The sequence below is a fragment of the Mytilus galloprovincialis genome, chromosome 2 (assembly GCF_965363235.1).
Source record: "Mytilus galloprovincialis chromosome 2, xbMytGall1.hap1.1, whole genome shotgun sequence".
In the NCBI taxonomy this organism is placed as follows: domain Eukaryota; kingdom Metazoa; phylum Mollusca; class Bivalvia; order Mytilida; family Mytilidae; genus Mytilus; species Mytilus galloprovincialis.
This window is the reverse complement of record NC_134839.1, coordinates 112,543,235-112,560,235: the sequence shown is the minus strand read 5'-3', so window position 1 is coordinate 112,560,235 and position 17,001 is coordinate 112,543,235. Positions and strand designations below refer to the sequence as shown.

Here is a 17,001-nt window from a genome sequence, read left to right as displayed (position 1 = left end):
AGTATAATTATAAACATATGAAGAAGGAAGTATGATTTTCTTTAATTCACGTCAGAGTAATGTAATGAACGCATCCTATCTTGAATTACTAATAGATGAGTTGATTATCCTTAAACACTAATGTTTTCTCATAGGTTATGTTCTCAGGGACTTTTCTTATCTTAACATTTCAAGCTCCCGTTTGTACCGCAACCGAAAGTCAAAGCATGTCAGACAATACGGTGTGAAATCACATTCCTAAATGGCAAATAGTGTGACTATGTTAAAATATGAACTGTAAATAGCAGAATAGAAAAAGATTCGAAAAAAGCATTACAACAGCGTAGTGCAAATCTAATGCAAATAACTTCATAATATACTCCCCGACTATTTCATAAATAACAACTCGTAATTCTAGATTTTATGCTTTAAATAGATTTAGTGGCGATAATAGACTTGTATTATTATATATCTATAATTAACAAAATTAGGTTAACGATTATATTTATTCAATTAATATTTGATGAGGGATTTTGAATGATGAAGGAAATTAAACCCAGTGTGGCAATTTAGTGGTGCTGATTGTTGTAAGTTTATGGAAAAGGGAGTGTAAATTACTGGACACACTCGATATTCTTGGTTTATGGAAAAGGGAGTGTAAATTACTGGACACACTCGATATTCTTGGTTTTATGTTTAATTGGAAATGCATTTTTAGGAACGCAGAATTCATATTTAATCATTGAACCTCACGAGTTTTAATCCTTGAATTAATGTATCACGAAAATTTTATAACTCCCCCCCCCCCCCCCCCAAGTTGAAATAAGTAAGTCATGGTGATTATTTTGATGAGTTGGTGTTTAATATCAAGGTGCAAAGATTAAATGACTTTGTATGTTTGGCAATGGAATACATTATGAATCAGGGGGAATTTTCCTCGGAGTTCAGTATTTTTGTGATGTTACTTTTTAGTAAAATGTGTATAAAATATAGTATAGTGTGATGCAGTTGTATGCTTCATTGGTTTCGGGTGTCGCTGGTTAGTCGTTTGAAGACGAAACACGCGTCTTCAGTACCACATTGTAATACTGGTTTACATATGAACACTGTGCATTTAATTTCTATTACTGATTTGGTTATGTTCCATATGTATTTGAATTAAATACACCAGTAAAGGTGTTTATCTAAATGTTCACCATGCTATCAGTATTTTCTTAAACACAAAACGCACTATTTCAATAATAAAGAAGGTTGCCTTGTTGTTTAGGCGTATTTTATAGAAAAGCATAATAAATACTGAAAGTCCAATTACCATTAACTGCCTCCTGTATTAAAAACAAAAGTAATGGAGTCATACGTGATTAACGTTCTCAGTATCCCAGCTGTATTATTAATAATTATAAACTACTCATGCAGTATTCCCAATTCAACTAATTTTAAAAGATCAATACCTACATGTATACATTATTTGTCAGGTGACACTGAAGACAATACCGAATACTTTACTGTTGCAATAGAATTTACACGGAAGGTATAGTGTCTGACTAGGATCGAGGTTTTTTCGAGTGATATGGTCCATTTTTTTTCGAGTGTAGTTCGGGCTCTTTCGAGTGATAAAAGAGGGACGAAAGATACCAAAGGGACAGTCAAACTCATAAATCTAAAACAAACTGACAACGCCATGGCTAAAAATGAAAAAGACAAACAGAAAAACAATAGTACACATGACACAACATAGAAAACTAAAGAATAAACAACACGAACCCCACCAAAAACTAGGGGTGATCTCAGGTGCTCCGGAAGGGTAAGCAGATCCTACATGCTCCGGAAGGGTAAGCAGATAAAACATGCGAAAAGTTCAATTAACGGATATTTCGTAATTATAACAGGTTTTAACATTACTACCCATCTTATATTGAATACTATATATGTTTTGATCACCAAAGGAACACATTTTCCTTGTATTTAATCAAAATAATCAGTGTTTGATATTGTCTGGGTTTTTTTCGAGAGCAACTGTGAAATCGTCCGGGTTTTTAGACAAATGTTCCGGGTTTTTTACAGAAAATTTGAATAAGAAAAAAGGTATTCTAGACTTTAAAAAATACTTTTTTCAAGTTTATAACTGTAATTAAGTGAAGGACAATATTGTATATTCCCAATAAGTCATCAAAAACAGTTCGAAAATTTATTTTTCAATTTAATGCAATTTTCTCTTTGGAGAGTGTTATACAACTGCTTTCCAGTGTTCATTTAGAAATTACTTGATCCTTAACAAAACGGTGTCTAGAACATAATGCAGAGAACTCATTTTCATTTTAACTTCATTTCATGCTACTTTTGATTTCACAGTTGATAATGTTTTTTGTGGTGAACTCCGGAGATTAATAAAAGAAACCTAAAAATAAATAATACAAGATACAAGACAAATAGTTAATGAAATATCTAAGATGTACACTCTTTTAAAAACAAACATATATCTCATCTTATACAATATATGTATGTACGTCTCGATTAGAATTGTCTATGTTTATGTTCCGGACCATATAAGTATTAGGACCATACGCGTATACTCATATGGTCGGACCATATGATAGATAAAGGAAGATGTGGTAGGAGTGCCAATGAGACAACTCTACATCCAGATAACAATTTATACAAGTATACCATTATGGGTCAAGGTAAGGCCTTCAACACGGGACCTTGGCTCACACAGAACAACAAGCTATGAAGGGCCCAATAATAACTAGTTCTAAACCATTTAAACGGGAAAACTAACAGTCTTATCTATATAAATAACGAAAAACACGTATAAATAACATAAACAAACGACAACTACTGTACATCAGATGAGTATATACTCATTTGGCTATTAACGAACAGGACCATATGAGTATTGGGACCATATAGGTATACATGAGAAACGATTCAATAATACAATAAACTTATCTATAACAATGATGGTTACATGAAATGTATTAATTTTATAGTTCAAAGGCTAACCAAAACAGCACAAGTTACAAGTTGAAACCCATTGCATTTCAATTAATTTTCTTAATCTGGGTGTATCTGTTTTCAGTCCGTCTCTAGTATCGATTAAAATATAACAAAGTGCTTTCGACCAATGAAACTGTAGAATTTGGTGCCTGTTCATTGTGAAGAATGAATGTAAATCATGTTCTTAGTAGGGATTATCCTATCATGCAGACCTAATTACAATTCAAAACGAAGAGTATTTATCACTGTGATTGGATTTGGTTAAAAGTTGCATAGTGAAACAAATAAAAAATCAAAATAAGTTGAAGTTTACTGCTGCAGTAAAATTTGTGCCCATTATGTTATAAAAAAATAAATAACTTCAATTAATTTACCTAAAAAAAAGCAATAGAGAATAATTATTACCAATATTCCGATAAAAAAAAAAAAAACAGAAATTAAGCCCCAGTCCCAATAGACCACGATCGCAATTCCCTCAACGCGATCTAAAACAAATTCAGATCATGGTGAGGTCGCAGTATGAACGGCATGACAATGTAAATTTTCGTTTCAATCACGTTAATACTACGTCCTCATTACGCTTCTACCACGATCCCCGCTACGATTATACCACGTTCTCACAACGCTTATTCTCAGACCTCACTACGATTATCACGATCTTTCTACGTTCATCACATCTTCACTACCACCATGCCACGATTTATCCAATTAGGACACGATCTTACCACGCTTGTACTGCGATTCTACCACGTTCTTACCACGACCATACTGCGATCATACCACGTTCATACCTATCTTATACCCTAGTCCCACTAGGCCACGATCGCACTACGATCTGTGCAAAAAATGCAAATTTTGATGATCGTAGTGCGATCGTGTAGATCGCAGTAAGATCGTATCACGGTCGTGGTGAGGTCTTCAAGATCGTGAAGAGCGTGGCCAACTTTGAACATGTTCAAAACAATCGTGGTGCGGTCGTGGCGAAATCAGGTCGTAGTAGAAGCGTAGTGAGAGCGCACTAAGATCGTAGTAAGATCGCAAAGGTCGCTGTACAATCGTAGCGAGAGCGTAGCGAAAGCGTGATTCTATTCGGAGAGACTGCGCTACGATCGCACAGCGACGTTATAACGACCTCACTACGACCATCACGTTCTCACTGCGACCCAACTACGCTTCCACTACGACTATACCACGCTGTTCACGACCATAGTACGATTCTAGCACGCCCTTGCCGCCCTCATCACGCTCTTCTTACGACCTGACTACGTTCACACTACGACCATCATTCTCATTGTCATTTTCACATAAAATATATAAAAAATGCTCCCTAGATTTTGTTTGTTTGAATGTAATTATCCATTTGCTCTAACGGTTCAACCATGCTTCTCGTTTTTACATAGATTAGACCGTTGGTTTTCCCGTTTAAATGGTTTAACACTAGTAATATTTTGGGTCCTTTATAACGTGCTAATTGATGTGAGCCAAGGCTCCGTGTTGAAGGCCGTACCGTGGCCTATAATGGTTTTCTTTTATAAATTGTTACTTGGATGGAGAGTTGTCTCATTGGCACTCATACCACATCTTCCTATATATATTGATACATCTAATGTCATCTCTGCTATCGTTCACTAAAATATCGTCATTGAGCTTCATGGACCAGCAATAGGTTGTATTTAAGTTGGATTGGTCAGTCCGACATCTCTGCTTGATCAGGATTCGTTACTTTGCTCCCTCTGCCTCTACATCAACTCCTACCACCATGCCCACGTGTTCTGGCAGATTTTGGTGGCATGACTGTATTGTTTCCGAGAAATCTACGATTTAATCAGAAATAGAAGGAATTGAACTGTATTGATATGGAACACGATGTTGACGTTATTGCTGAGAACGTAGTAAGATCGCGCTATGAACGTAGTATAATCGTGGTAAGAACGTGTAATAATCGCAGAAAGATCGTGTTGCAATCGGATAACTCGTGGTATGGTCGTAGTGAGAACGTGAAGAGCGTAGAAAGATCTTGATAAGCGTAGTGAGGTCGCAGAATAAGCGCGGTGAGAACGTGGTATAATCGTAGCGGGATCTTTGTAGAAGCGTAGAGAGGACGTAGTAGCATCGTGAAAGCAACGAAAATTTACATTTTCATGCCGCTCATACCGCGACCTCACCACGATCTAAATTTATTTTAGATCGCGGTGAGCGTGGTGCGATCGTGGTCTAGTGGGACTGGGGCTTTACTACGCTCCTAGCAAAAACGTCACATCGTGTTCCATATAAATACTGTATCATTCCGTCTATGTCTGATTGATGCGAAGAGTTTTTCGGAAACAATGCAGTCATGCAACCAAAATCTACGTAGAAGTAAGAGTAGAGGCAGAGGGAGGTCTGATAGTAACGAATGATGATCCAGTAGATATATGTTGGACCGACCAATCCAACCTCAATCACAACTTATTGCTGGTCCATCACGATCAAATGACGATGTTTTAGTGAACGATCGTAGTGATTACAGTGATGTGTCAAGAATGATTGAGCCGTGGAAGATAAAAGACAAGTGGTCAAAAATAATATACATAAAAACAAAAGCTGGAGAGCTTTTATAAATTTAAAATGAGAATGATGATCGTAGTATGAACGTAGTCGGGTCGTAAGAACGGCGTGATGAGGACGGCATGGGCGTGCTAAAATCGTACTATGGTCTTGAACAGCGCAATATAATCGTGGCATAGGAGTAGTGGAAGCGTGTTTGGGTCGCGGTAAGAACATTATGGTCGTAGTGAGGTCGTAGTAAAGTCGCTGGGAGATTGTAGCGCAGTTTCCCCGAGTAGAATCGCCCTTTCGGTACGCTGTCGCTACGATGGTACAGCGACCTTTGCGATCTTACCACGACCTTACTGCGCTCTCACTACGCTTCTACTACGACATGATTTCGGCACGACCGCACCACGATTGTTTTGAACATGTTCAAAGTTGGCCACGCTCATCACGATTATGAAGAACTCACTACGATCGTACTACGACCACTACGATCGTCAAAATATTCATTTTTTTCACAGATCGTAGTGCAATCGTTGCCTAGTGGGATGAGTTTAAAACTTTAAAATTCATTTTATTAGAACTTAGAACATACTCACCCCTTCTCATCCAATATAAAGCCCCATTTTTCCCCTATAATTTTCATAGTACATGGTTTTCCATGCACTATGAAATGCTATACATGAATGACTTTTCATTGTCAGTTAATTATGAAAGTGAATTCAATATAACTGCACTAACAAAGAGTACAATACCCTGAGGCATTTTCCTTGGGAAAAAAGTCTACTGATTAAAGGTAAAAGAGCAAAAATTAAAAAAAATCATTTTTAATTTTTCAAATGTTCATACATTTTCTAATGGTACAAAAACATGTATATAGAATTATAAACAAAAATAATGGGGGTAACTTAAGGATATAGGTAAACAAGTATTTATTTAATTTATATACCTGACATTTGAGGGATTTTTTTCTATGAAGAAAACAATGCCAGACTGCTGGTATATATAAGGATTTTTTTCAGAGAAACACAATACATGTAAATTTGTCAATAAAAAGTAAGCATTTAAAGTTGAATTGTCTGAATTTAATTATTTATACGGAGAGTTTTATATTTATAAAAAAAAAAATCAAAAAGGGAATTTATTGTGTTGCTTTTTTAAGGAAAAAAATCTCAAGATAAATTAGTATTAAATTTTACCTGAAGCAGAAGAAAAACAATTTATCAATTTGGTTCTGACAAACCACGTCAGAGCTATTTCATTCCATCCATTGAAAAAAAAAATAGTAAAATCACAAAAATACTGAACTCAGAGGAAAATCAATTCGGAAAGTCTATAATCACATGGCAAAATCGAATAACAAAACGCATCAAAAACGAATGGACAAGAACCTGAAATGATGATACCTATGTTTTACATTTAGTTCATTATAAAAAGTGAACTCTTATTATTAGGTTTGAATATAACAATGGGAAAGGATTTTGTAAGGTCACTCGGAAGTGTGAATATGTTCTAAATTGGTCAGACAATACTTGGTCATGTTTTATGAAGATTTAAGCCCTCGGCTTCGCCTTGGGCTTAAATCTTCATAACACATGACCAAGTATAGTCTAACCTATAAATTTCCCAGACCTACTCAAATAGTTTTAAGAGCTGGACTGAAGTATTGGCTGAGGAATAAAATTTGTTTCAACTGAAATCTGTTAATTGATTGAGACTGTAATTAAAAAGGATAATTATTCCTCAAATATTACAAGATTTACATTCATACTCACAGTCAAGAAAAATATATTTTGCACTGCTGTGTCACCTTACATCATGTCTATAACACATTATTTTTAATATTTCCCAAATTAAAAGAAAGTCCTCACATCACTAAAACTAGCCCATGAATGAAATACTGCAAAATGAAGTAATGCATCAATTATAAACATTTAATTTTCACCAACGATGAAACAAATTCTTGAATACAACCAATCACGAGATCATTTGCGCCTTGAGCACTTTACAATATTCTAAGTTTGTAAGAGAATGATAATCCTTTACTTAACCACGAAGAAAGGGATTCACATTCTCTTACATATACTTATTAGACTCTTTATCATATCGACTTTTTTGTCAGTTAGTAAAACAGTTGAACTCTTGTTTAACAGTTCTTTAAGACATTTTTGGAAGTTATCTTCCAAGTCGACATTTTGCTGTTCAGTAATAGAGGTCCAAATACTTATATGGTCCGGAACACTCACATGAGATTGTTGACATCACGGATATATACTGTACATGCAATTTATAAGATGTGAGAAAAAGAATATATACAAATGAACGATACTTGTTTATAACATGCAAGTGTTGATACACCATGAGCTTTGAAAGTACTTAATTTGAGCCTTTATTTTACAGTTTTTAAACGTAAACACATAACATTTTTAGCTATGCGAAATGTGTATAATCACTCTAATATTAAATGTAATTAGAAAAACTGAATTTATTCTAAAATGTATGTGTAAGAAAATGGCTTTAATTGGTATTTTGGAATAAAAGCATTTTAAGGCTAAATTTAACTTATTTAACGAAAAGCAATGTCAGAATGATACTATCTTTAAATCTCAAGTACTAACATATCATGTATAACCTTGTATATCAAACTCAAGCTTCTATGTAACGTCTTGTTAGAAAAGAAGTCTGTTTGCTTACATTTTTGATCATCTTCACTCGAAAAAGAAGTGGTCACACTCGAAAAAACCCGATCAAATCACTCGAAAAACCACAATCCTAGCCGGACACTATACCTACCGTGATTTAAATCTTTACAAATTTAAATGCCTAACAAAGATTTACACTTTCTATCAGATTGAATAACAAATCAAGTTATCATTAAGACGATTAAGACGAATATTAAATGTAATTATAAAATCCCAGGTGATGCTTAAAGGCACTCAAAAATAATGAATTTTAAATCGGATTTTCGCTTTTTGTTGATATTTTGTTATATAATCTTATGCATTATCTGTAGAATCTCATAATTTTCATATGTTTTCCTAATCCTTATAAAGTCTAAGTGTGAATTGAATTTGTAATTAGATTTAACAAATTGTATTGTCTAAAGCAAAAGAAAGATTTGATATAACATGATCCTCTTTATAAAATGGCGAGTGTAGAAATGCAAATTAAAATATAATACACAATGTATTATAAGCTGTACGGATACGAAGATAAGATTTAGGTAATTAAAAATTTAAAGCAATATAAACCAATGAATCGTTTTGACAAGAGTACAGTGTAAATAATTGTGTTCCTCTTTTGTTAAGGAGTAATGTGTTCATCACTTGTTTTTCTGTCAAAAGTTTCAAGCATTTCGATTGGCAATACATTGGTCTCATGTGCATTCAACTATATTTAAAATTTTGAAGAATCATGTTATCCTTGTAATTTATAATATCTTTCCACTCATTTCTATTCTCATCTTAAAAAAGCACAAAAATGTCATATATCTCAAAAGCTTACCAAATCTTAAAACAGACTTATTCACAAGGGATATAGTTACGATATTGATTCTCTCATAGGTTCTTTGCATCGAAAATGAACACATTTATTCTAAAACCAGTTGTTGGAATGATAAGGGTTATGTACTTCTCATATATGTTATAATGGTATGATACTAAACCACTAACGAGAGGGATTGTGATTGACTTTCATATGATAAAGACAGAATATTTCAAACAATTAAGTTGAAGTCTTGAGCTATCATTTCAGTAGCTGCAAGTAGTTTTTTTGTTAATTGGTGAGTATTTTACAATGGCTAGTGGTAAAGAACAGGATGCAATCTTACAAAAAACTGCAACTGTTTGCACCTGTCCTAAGTCAGGAATCCGATGTCAAGTATTTGTCGTTTGGTGATATGATTCATTAATATTTCTCGTTTTTTAGATTAGACCGTTGGTTTTACTTTTCAAATAGTTTAACCCTAATCCTTTTTGAGCCCTTTATAGCTTGCTTTTCGGTGTGAGCCAAGGCTCCGTGTTCAAGACCGCACTTTGACCAAGAAGATGTCGATATTCCCAGATTCAGGAAAAAAAGTGTATGAATTCCTAAACCCAGTAAATGTGCAACTTTGGAACACATAATTGACAAAATTAAATCCGACGTAACACATCTGTCCACTGCCACTTCCCAAACATTCAGCAATTCATCGTCTGAAGAAAATGAAGCTGTGCGGAAACTTAAGAAGAGAGAACTAATTTTATAACACTCATTAACTAGTGTGTTAAAGTTATATAACGGGTCTTTTTGTGTGTGTATGTGTTTTGTAACTGCATGTCATTATTTCGGGAATATGTATCCGGGATCGATAAATCCATCTTGTCCGTTAATGTAGGGAACTAGCACTCGCATATTTGTCACCATAAAGTCACTGTTAGAATTGCATGTAAAACTAAGTCTCATGTTTAATCGTATAAAAGTACATGTATATATATAATATATTTGAAGGTTCACAATTATAACTTCCAATACAAAACGTTACTAAATTCCAGCTCTATAAAACAACATGTTACTTCAAGCTACTACTCCAATATAACTGACCAATACATAAAGTTACTGTTCTTAATTTAGATTATACATTGCTTAATGGTCTTAGATTATTTATATAAACTTGTAAATGTTATTAGAGTCGGAAATTTCATACGTAAATTTAATTGAATGATGGACGTTGTTTGCATGTCTGATGAAATCATCCAGTTTTTGTTGGGATTCAATCCATTTCATGCCAACATCATCAATGAAACGGACCCAAGACAGAGGTTTGGATAAAGATGCTGCAATAATTTGTTTTTCTAAATTGTCCATGAAAATATTAGCGTAAGACGGTGCCATTTTCGTCCCCATCGCTGTCCTATTTATTTGAAGGTAATGATCACCATTAAAGGTGAAATTGTTGCATTTCAGGAACAGAGTCAGCAGCTGGACTAAACATTCAGTAGGTGGTTCTAAAATGGTGCACGAGTCCCATATTTCCCTACAAGATTGTATGCCGTCATCATGAGGTATGTTGGTATACAATGAGGTGACATCTAAAGTGACAAGGAGGGGTTCCGGAGGAAGTGGGTTCATGGATTCCATTTTACGAAAATAATATGTAGTGTCTTGAATGTGGGAAGGAAAATTTTCTACATGAGAACTTAAATGAAAATCGACGAATTCCGAGATTTTCACAGTCGGATGGCCGTTTTCGGATACAATGGGTCTACCAGGGTTGTTAACCTTGTGTATTTTGGGAAGAAGATACAATTGACCAGGCTTGGCATTCTCTGGTTTTAAATAACCAATTGTATCCTCATATATGTAACCGTCATCGTACATGGTTTGTAACGCAGTGATAATATTGGAAATAAACTCGGAAGTAGGGTCATAGTCTAGCTTTTTATAAAATCTCTCATCAGAGAGCTGACGCACTGCTTCCGCGATTTAGTTAGATTTGTCCATTATCACAACAGCACTGCCCTTGTCTGCTGGTTTTATCACAATATCATCTCGATGAACAACATCCGATTTTATTTTTTCGGTAACATCTTCCAGTGTAGCAGATTTAGTAGGTTTTGGAATCCATGAACTCTTCTTTTAAAATGCGGAATTCTGATTTCTTCCTCCGAGTCAGACGTGTATTCAGACGTGTATTCTTTGATTCTGAGGGTTCTGGCAAAGTTATCAAGTTCATCTCCCAGTTTCATATTATCTATGTTACTGGGAGTAGGGAAAAAATTCAAACCCTTACACAAGACTTTAGTTTCGTCCTCAGATAAAGAGACTGTGGATGAATTGACAACCGTGTTGTTGGGATTGGTCGGAACTCGAATTTTTCTTTGAAATCTACGATTTCGCGGCTTTTTATTTGATTTTTAGAGGGTCTGATTATATATATAATTGATTATCAAAGGTACCAGGCTTACATTAAAGACGTGTCACGGTACTTTTCTATCCCAAATTCATGTATTTAGTTTTAGTTTTGATGTTATATTTGTTATTCTCATTGGAATTTGTTTAATGCTAAGTTCGTTTTTGTGTGTGTTACATTTAATGCTGTGTCGTTGTTCTCCTCTTATGTGTGATGTGTTTCCCTAAGTTTTAGTTTGTAACCCGCATTTGTTATTTTCTATCGATTTATGAGTTTCGAACAGCGGTACACTACTTTTGCCTTTATTTACAATTTAATACGCCAGACGCGCGTTTCGTCTACATAAGACCCATCAGTGACGCTCAGATCAAAATAAGTTATACATCCAAACAAGTACCAAATTCAAGAGCATTGAGGACCATGTCACATACTTGCTCCTATTCCGAATCAGAAACCTCAAATTTTTGTTAGTCTAATGTTTTTTTTTATTTAGTTCATTTGTATAACGTTAAATCACAATAGTACTGAACTAAGAAAGATTTATAAAGAGAGTCCCTGATTAAATGGCAAAATCAAAAGCTCAAACACATGAAACGAACGGATAACAATTGTCATTTTCTGATTTGGTACAGGCATTTTCGTATGTAGTAAATGGTGGATCGAAATCTGGTTTTATGGCTAGCTAAACCATCCACTTGTTTGTCAGTTGAATCAATTCCATTATATTGACAACGATGCGTTAACAAAACAAACATACACTAAACTAAACAAATGTCAAAAATAGGGGTACAGCAGTTAACATTATGTTATCATATTTATCACAATAAAAACAACCAAATGTAACAAAGAAGCACAAAAAGGTATACATAAAATTTAAAAACCTTATTCAATGTTTTTTATGATACGATTTTATTTATCTATATGAAACCAACAAATAGAGGATTGAAAGAATCACTGGGACCGAATCCTTACCCTGACAGATACATGGTTATATAAACATTAACTCTGACGTGGGACCGAATCCTTACCCTGACAGATACATGGTTATATTAACATTAACTCTGACGTGGGACCGAATCCGTACCCTGATAGATACATAGTTATATTAACATTAACTCTGACATGCGTTTGACATCACACAGGTAGATATAAAATCAAGATCTACTTACCCTTCCGGAGCACCTGATATATCCCCTAGATTTTGGTGGGGTTCGTGTTGTTTATTCTTTAGTTTTCTATGTTGTGTCATGTGTGCTATTGTTTGTCTGTTTGTCTTTTTCATTTTTAGTCATGGCGTTGTCAGTTTATTTTAGATTTATGAGTTTGACTGTCCATTTGGTATCTTTCGTCCCTCTTAGATATAAAATAATATTGTCGTTCAAAGTATAAACAAAATATAATCTGCAGAATCAAGATTGGAAGTTTTCCTTGTCCTTCTTACCGCTTGTCTATATGCTTATTATGAATTTCTTCTAAAAAGTATCAGGAAACACAAAAGGGCACAATAGCAAAAATAAAAGATACAAAAAATATAGAACAATAACATAATGAAAAAGTAATATCACAAAAATACTAAACTCCGAGGAAAATTCAATCGGAAAGTCCCTAATCATGGCAAAATCAAATGACAAAACACATCAAACGAATGAACAACAACTGTCATGTTCCCGACTTAGTAGAAAATTGTTGGTTGAACCTGGTTTTATAGCGCAAAACCTCTCGCCTGTACTACAGTTTCATCAAATTCCGTTATATTTACAACGGTGCATGAACAACAGACATAATAAATAAAGAATAAAATCACAAAAATACTGAACTTAGAGGAAAATCTATTCGAAAAGTCCATAATCACATGACAAAATCAAATAACAAAACACATCAAAAACGAATGGACAAGATCTGTCAAAATATGGGTATAGCAGTCATCACTATTTGATATACAAAACTGTAATACACAATTTTTTAAAAATTATTACGGAATATTTACAAATCAGGGTAGCAGTTTAAGTAACGATGTTACTTCCAACATTTCATTTATCGTCATATAAAAAAAAATAAAAACCGATGAAACGAATCAGAACTTATTATTTATGTGAGAGAAAATGGTCTACGACTTAATTGCAAATAATATGTCAACAGCAATCCTAAGCACGATGTCTATTGTTTCTTAGACTTAATCCTAAAGACCTTTCAAAAATTATTTCGCACACGAACATAAGGCGTCTATTTATTTATATTATGGTAAAAATAGTATATGTATAAATATTTACTGTTGTAACAATTGAGGGGCATAACACCTAGATAGTAAAGAATGGAAACGCCTAGTTAGTATAGAATGGAATTGATGATAATTAACAATTGTCACATTGTGCTTTATAAATATCTGCAATCAATATATTTGCGATTGTCGCTTGAGAAGCCAACATATGAAATGGTATATAGTAAGTTCAATAGCTATTTGTTAATCAGTGCTGAAAAGTAGCTGCAAATAAATTGTTTCATTTGTGTATATGAATAAAAGGAGATGTTTTGTGTCAATACTTTGAAAAACAAATCAAAGAGGAACAATTAAACAACTGAATAGTGGAATAGTTATCATCTAATGTTGCATCTTTGAAAATAACGACTTGTTTGTTATCAGTACAAAAAGACATTTTTCAACAATTACGATATTGTTTTAATGCATAGAAGTGATATTTTGTGTTTAAAAAATAGAAAACTGTAATATTCAAATTGATTCATTAAAAAAAAATTAACATCCAGAACAGAAATATTGGTTGTATATAGTGCTTATCAAGGATAAAAAGAATAATGCTGTCTCTTAACTTATCAATGACAGAAGTCACAACTGACGCTAACTTCAGCTTTGGACTTGAAGGAGTTTTTACCGGACGCCCGGAATATGCCGTAATCGTTCCAACAATATGGGCTCTACTCGTTATTCTCGGGGTAATTGGAAACGGTTTGGTAATATACACACTGAGTAAAAATGGAGAAACAACAGCCACAAATTGCTATATTGTTAATCTAGCTATCGCTGATCTAACATTTCTAGTAGTTGTAATTCCATTCACTGCTTCATTTTACGCAACACCCGTCTGGATTTTTGGAGATTTCATGTGCAAATTTGCCATGTATATGATTTACGTAAGTATTATTTTGTTAAAATACCTGTTATACACCTGATTATATCATAAAAGAAGAAATGTTAAGGCCCGTGTTTGTTCCGTCTACTAGAAAATTCAAAGGTATTTCGAATCAGATATTGTAAAACATAAGCCTGTCGGACATCTGTATTTGTAGTTTTTAATGTTGTCTTACATACATGTATTTGCATTTGGGTATCTTTTATAATTATGTTAAAGATTAAAAACAATTGTTAAAGAGTAAAAAAATTCTTTTTGAGATAAATCCTTCGTTATATTTATTTTGTCCAAAAATTAAGCATAAAATGACTACTTAAGTTGAAATATGTCATTTTCGATATATTCATGACATCATAATGACATTATTAAGACGTCATAAGTTATTGTCATGCTCTAAAGTGTCCTAATATATCAACCTGTACATTTGACCATACAATTAAAAGTCTTAATGATTTCCCATATTTTGCAGTTTTGCAGACAAATGTATTCACCTATTAGATTCAATGATAGTAAGATACACTGTATCACTCGTTATCTTTTTGAGATTGAATCATGATAGTCGTGTTACATTTCAGTATTTCTTGTGCACTTTAACCGCTCAATAGGTAATGTCTGTCTTCTTTCGAAATACGCTACGTTTGTACGGTAAATTTTGAACTGATGTGATATTGGAACAACTTGCTTGACCGACTGACCGACTGACTGACCTAAAGATGTGTATATATAACATAAGTGTATATAAAATGTTTAATGTTTCCTCATATATTTGGAACACTCAAATACTGATAGCTATGCCTACAGGGTAAACACAGATAATATTAATGTACGGAGTCATTTCATGTATTTGGTTTTGATGTTATATTTGTTATTCTCGTGGGATTTTGTCTGATGCTTGGTCCGTTTCTGTGTGTGTTAGTTACATTTTAGTGTTGTGTCGTTGTTCTCCGATTATATTTATACGTTTCCCTCAGTTTTAGTTTGTTACCCCGATTTTGTTTTTTTGTCCATGGATTTATGAGTTTGAACAGCGGTATACTACTGTTGCCTTTATTCACGCTTTTTCAGGGTGTATGTCTGAAATTAATATGGTTTATGAACATTCTGTTGAAGTTCTTTATAGTTATATCCCACTTACGATTGCAGCGTAATCACGAACCCTTGACATTTAAAAGTTTACTTTTGAACGTTCGCGGGGAAGGTTAATCCAGAATACCGCTTCGGACAAACGAAATATTGCATGTTTTTAGTTTAACCAAAGCAATCATAAAGTTTTAACCAAGGCTTATCGTTCTTCGATTATTATTTATATATTTTAGATGTATCTGATCTACTTACGTTATTCGTCTGTACTGTCCTTGATAAATATATATATATATTCTAGATGAACCTGATTTCAAATCGTGATCTCAGAATTAGCCATTGCATGGGCTGTAAACGTAGAGAATTTGGTACGAGGAACGCTATGAATGTCCCCCTAACATCGACTGGGCATTGCGGTGCATTCAGGTAGCACTTTCATATATGAAACCTTTTGTGCAATTAAATTATAGTATATAAAATGTAAACATTTAGTAATACAGCCTTTACATAGATATATAGGAAAACAAGGATACGTTAGGACTTTTCTGTTTTATAGTTCATGTGCGCATATTCATTACAGTTCAGAAATTATTGAGATATTTCTTATGCACGCATTTTTTTCGCCGACAACTTTGTGAAGCAGTTTTACTGTAACATTGTGCAAAGGCCACCATTATTAATCCTTGCTAAATAGATATCAATGATTTCTGAAAATATATCGCTTAAAATGCTTCTTTCTCACGCAAACCGCTGACTCTTTGTCAGGATTTGGAAATGCGCAGTTTGTTTATTACAAATGACACCATTAATGTTGTTACTACTTTATACCATATTTTGGTGGTAACTGCATGGCATTTTTTCGGATATGTTATGGGAATCAGTTTACAATGTTGCCATTTGTATACATATAACACAACCTATTTCTCTTGTACAACTATTAAAAATCAAATGGAAGAGATATTGAATACACACATTTTCACATTTGTATATACAAGGTTTATTTGTTACCCAACCAGGAAACGGAGGACGCTGTAAAGAAATGAAAAAAAAAACGCATTTGAGTTAATGTTTAAATATATCTGTAGAGTGTTACATTATGATTCCCGCACAACAAAACATACTTAGGTAATAGATATTATCTATATCTTATTTGTCTTTGTAAATTATTTACTTTTACTGTCTTGTCCATTTTTTGAAATATCCTTCTGGCATGTCATGGTACTTTACATTCCACCATTGTGTTATTGTGGTATGGTCATTTTTTTATTATTGTCTTTCATTTTGTTCATGATTTTTGTTTAATGTGGTATTTAATTTTACTTTGAAAACATGTTTTTTTTTTTTTTTTTTTTTTTTTTTTTTTTTTTTTAAGGTAAT

The 17,001-nt window shown here is 33.6% G+C and overlaps 1 protein-coding gene across 1 annotated transcript in view; it reads left to right on the top strand.

Annotated features, from left to right (window-relative positions):
* Positions 1-13,858: 13,858 nt before the first annotated feature.
* LOC143065410 (galanin receptor type 1-like) overlaps positions 13,859-17,001 on the top strand; it is a 68,589-nt gene continuing 65,446 nt past the window's right edge. The window contains exon 1 of the mRNA XM_076238963.1: positions 13,859-14,545. Within this exon, the coding sequence (XP_076095078.1) occupies positions 14,210-14,545 (336 nt within the window). The 5' untranslated portion in view covers positions 13,859-14,209. The remainder of the gene's footprint in view (positions 14,546-17,001) is intronic.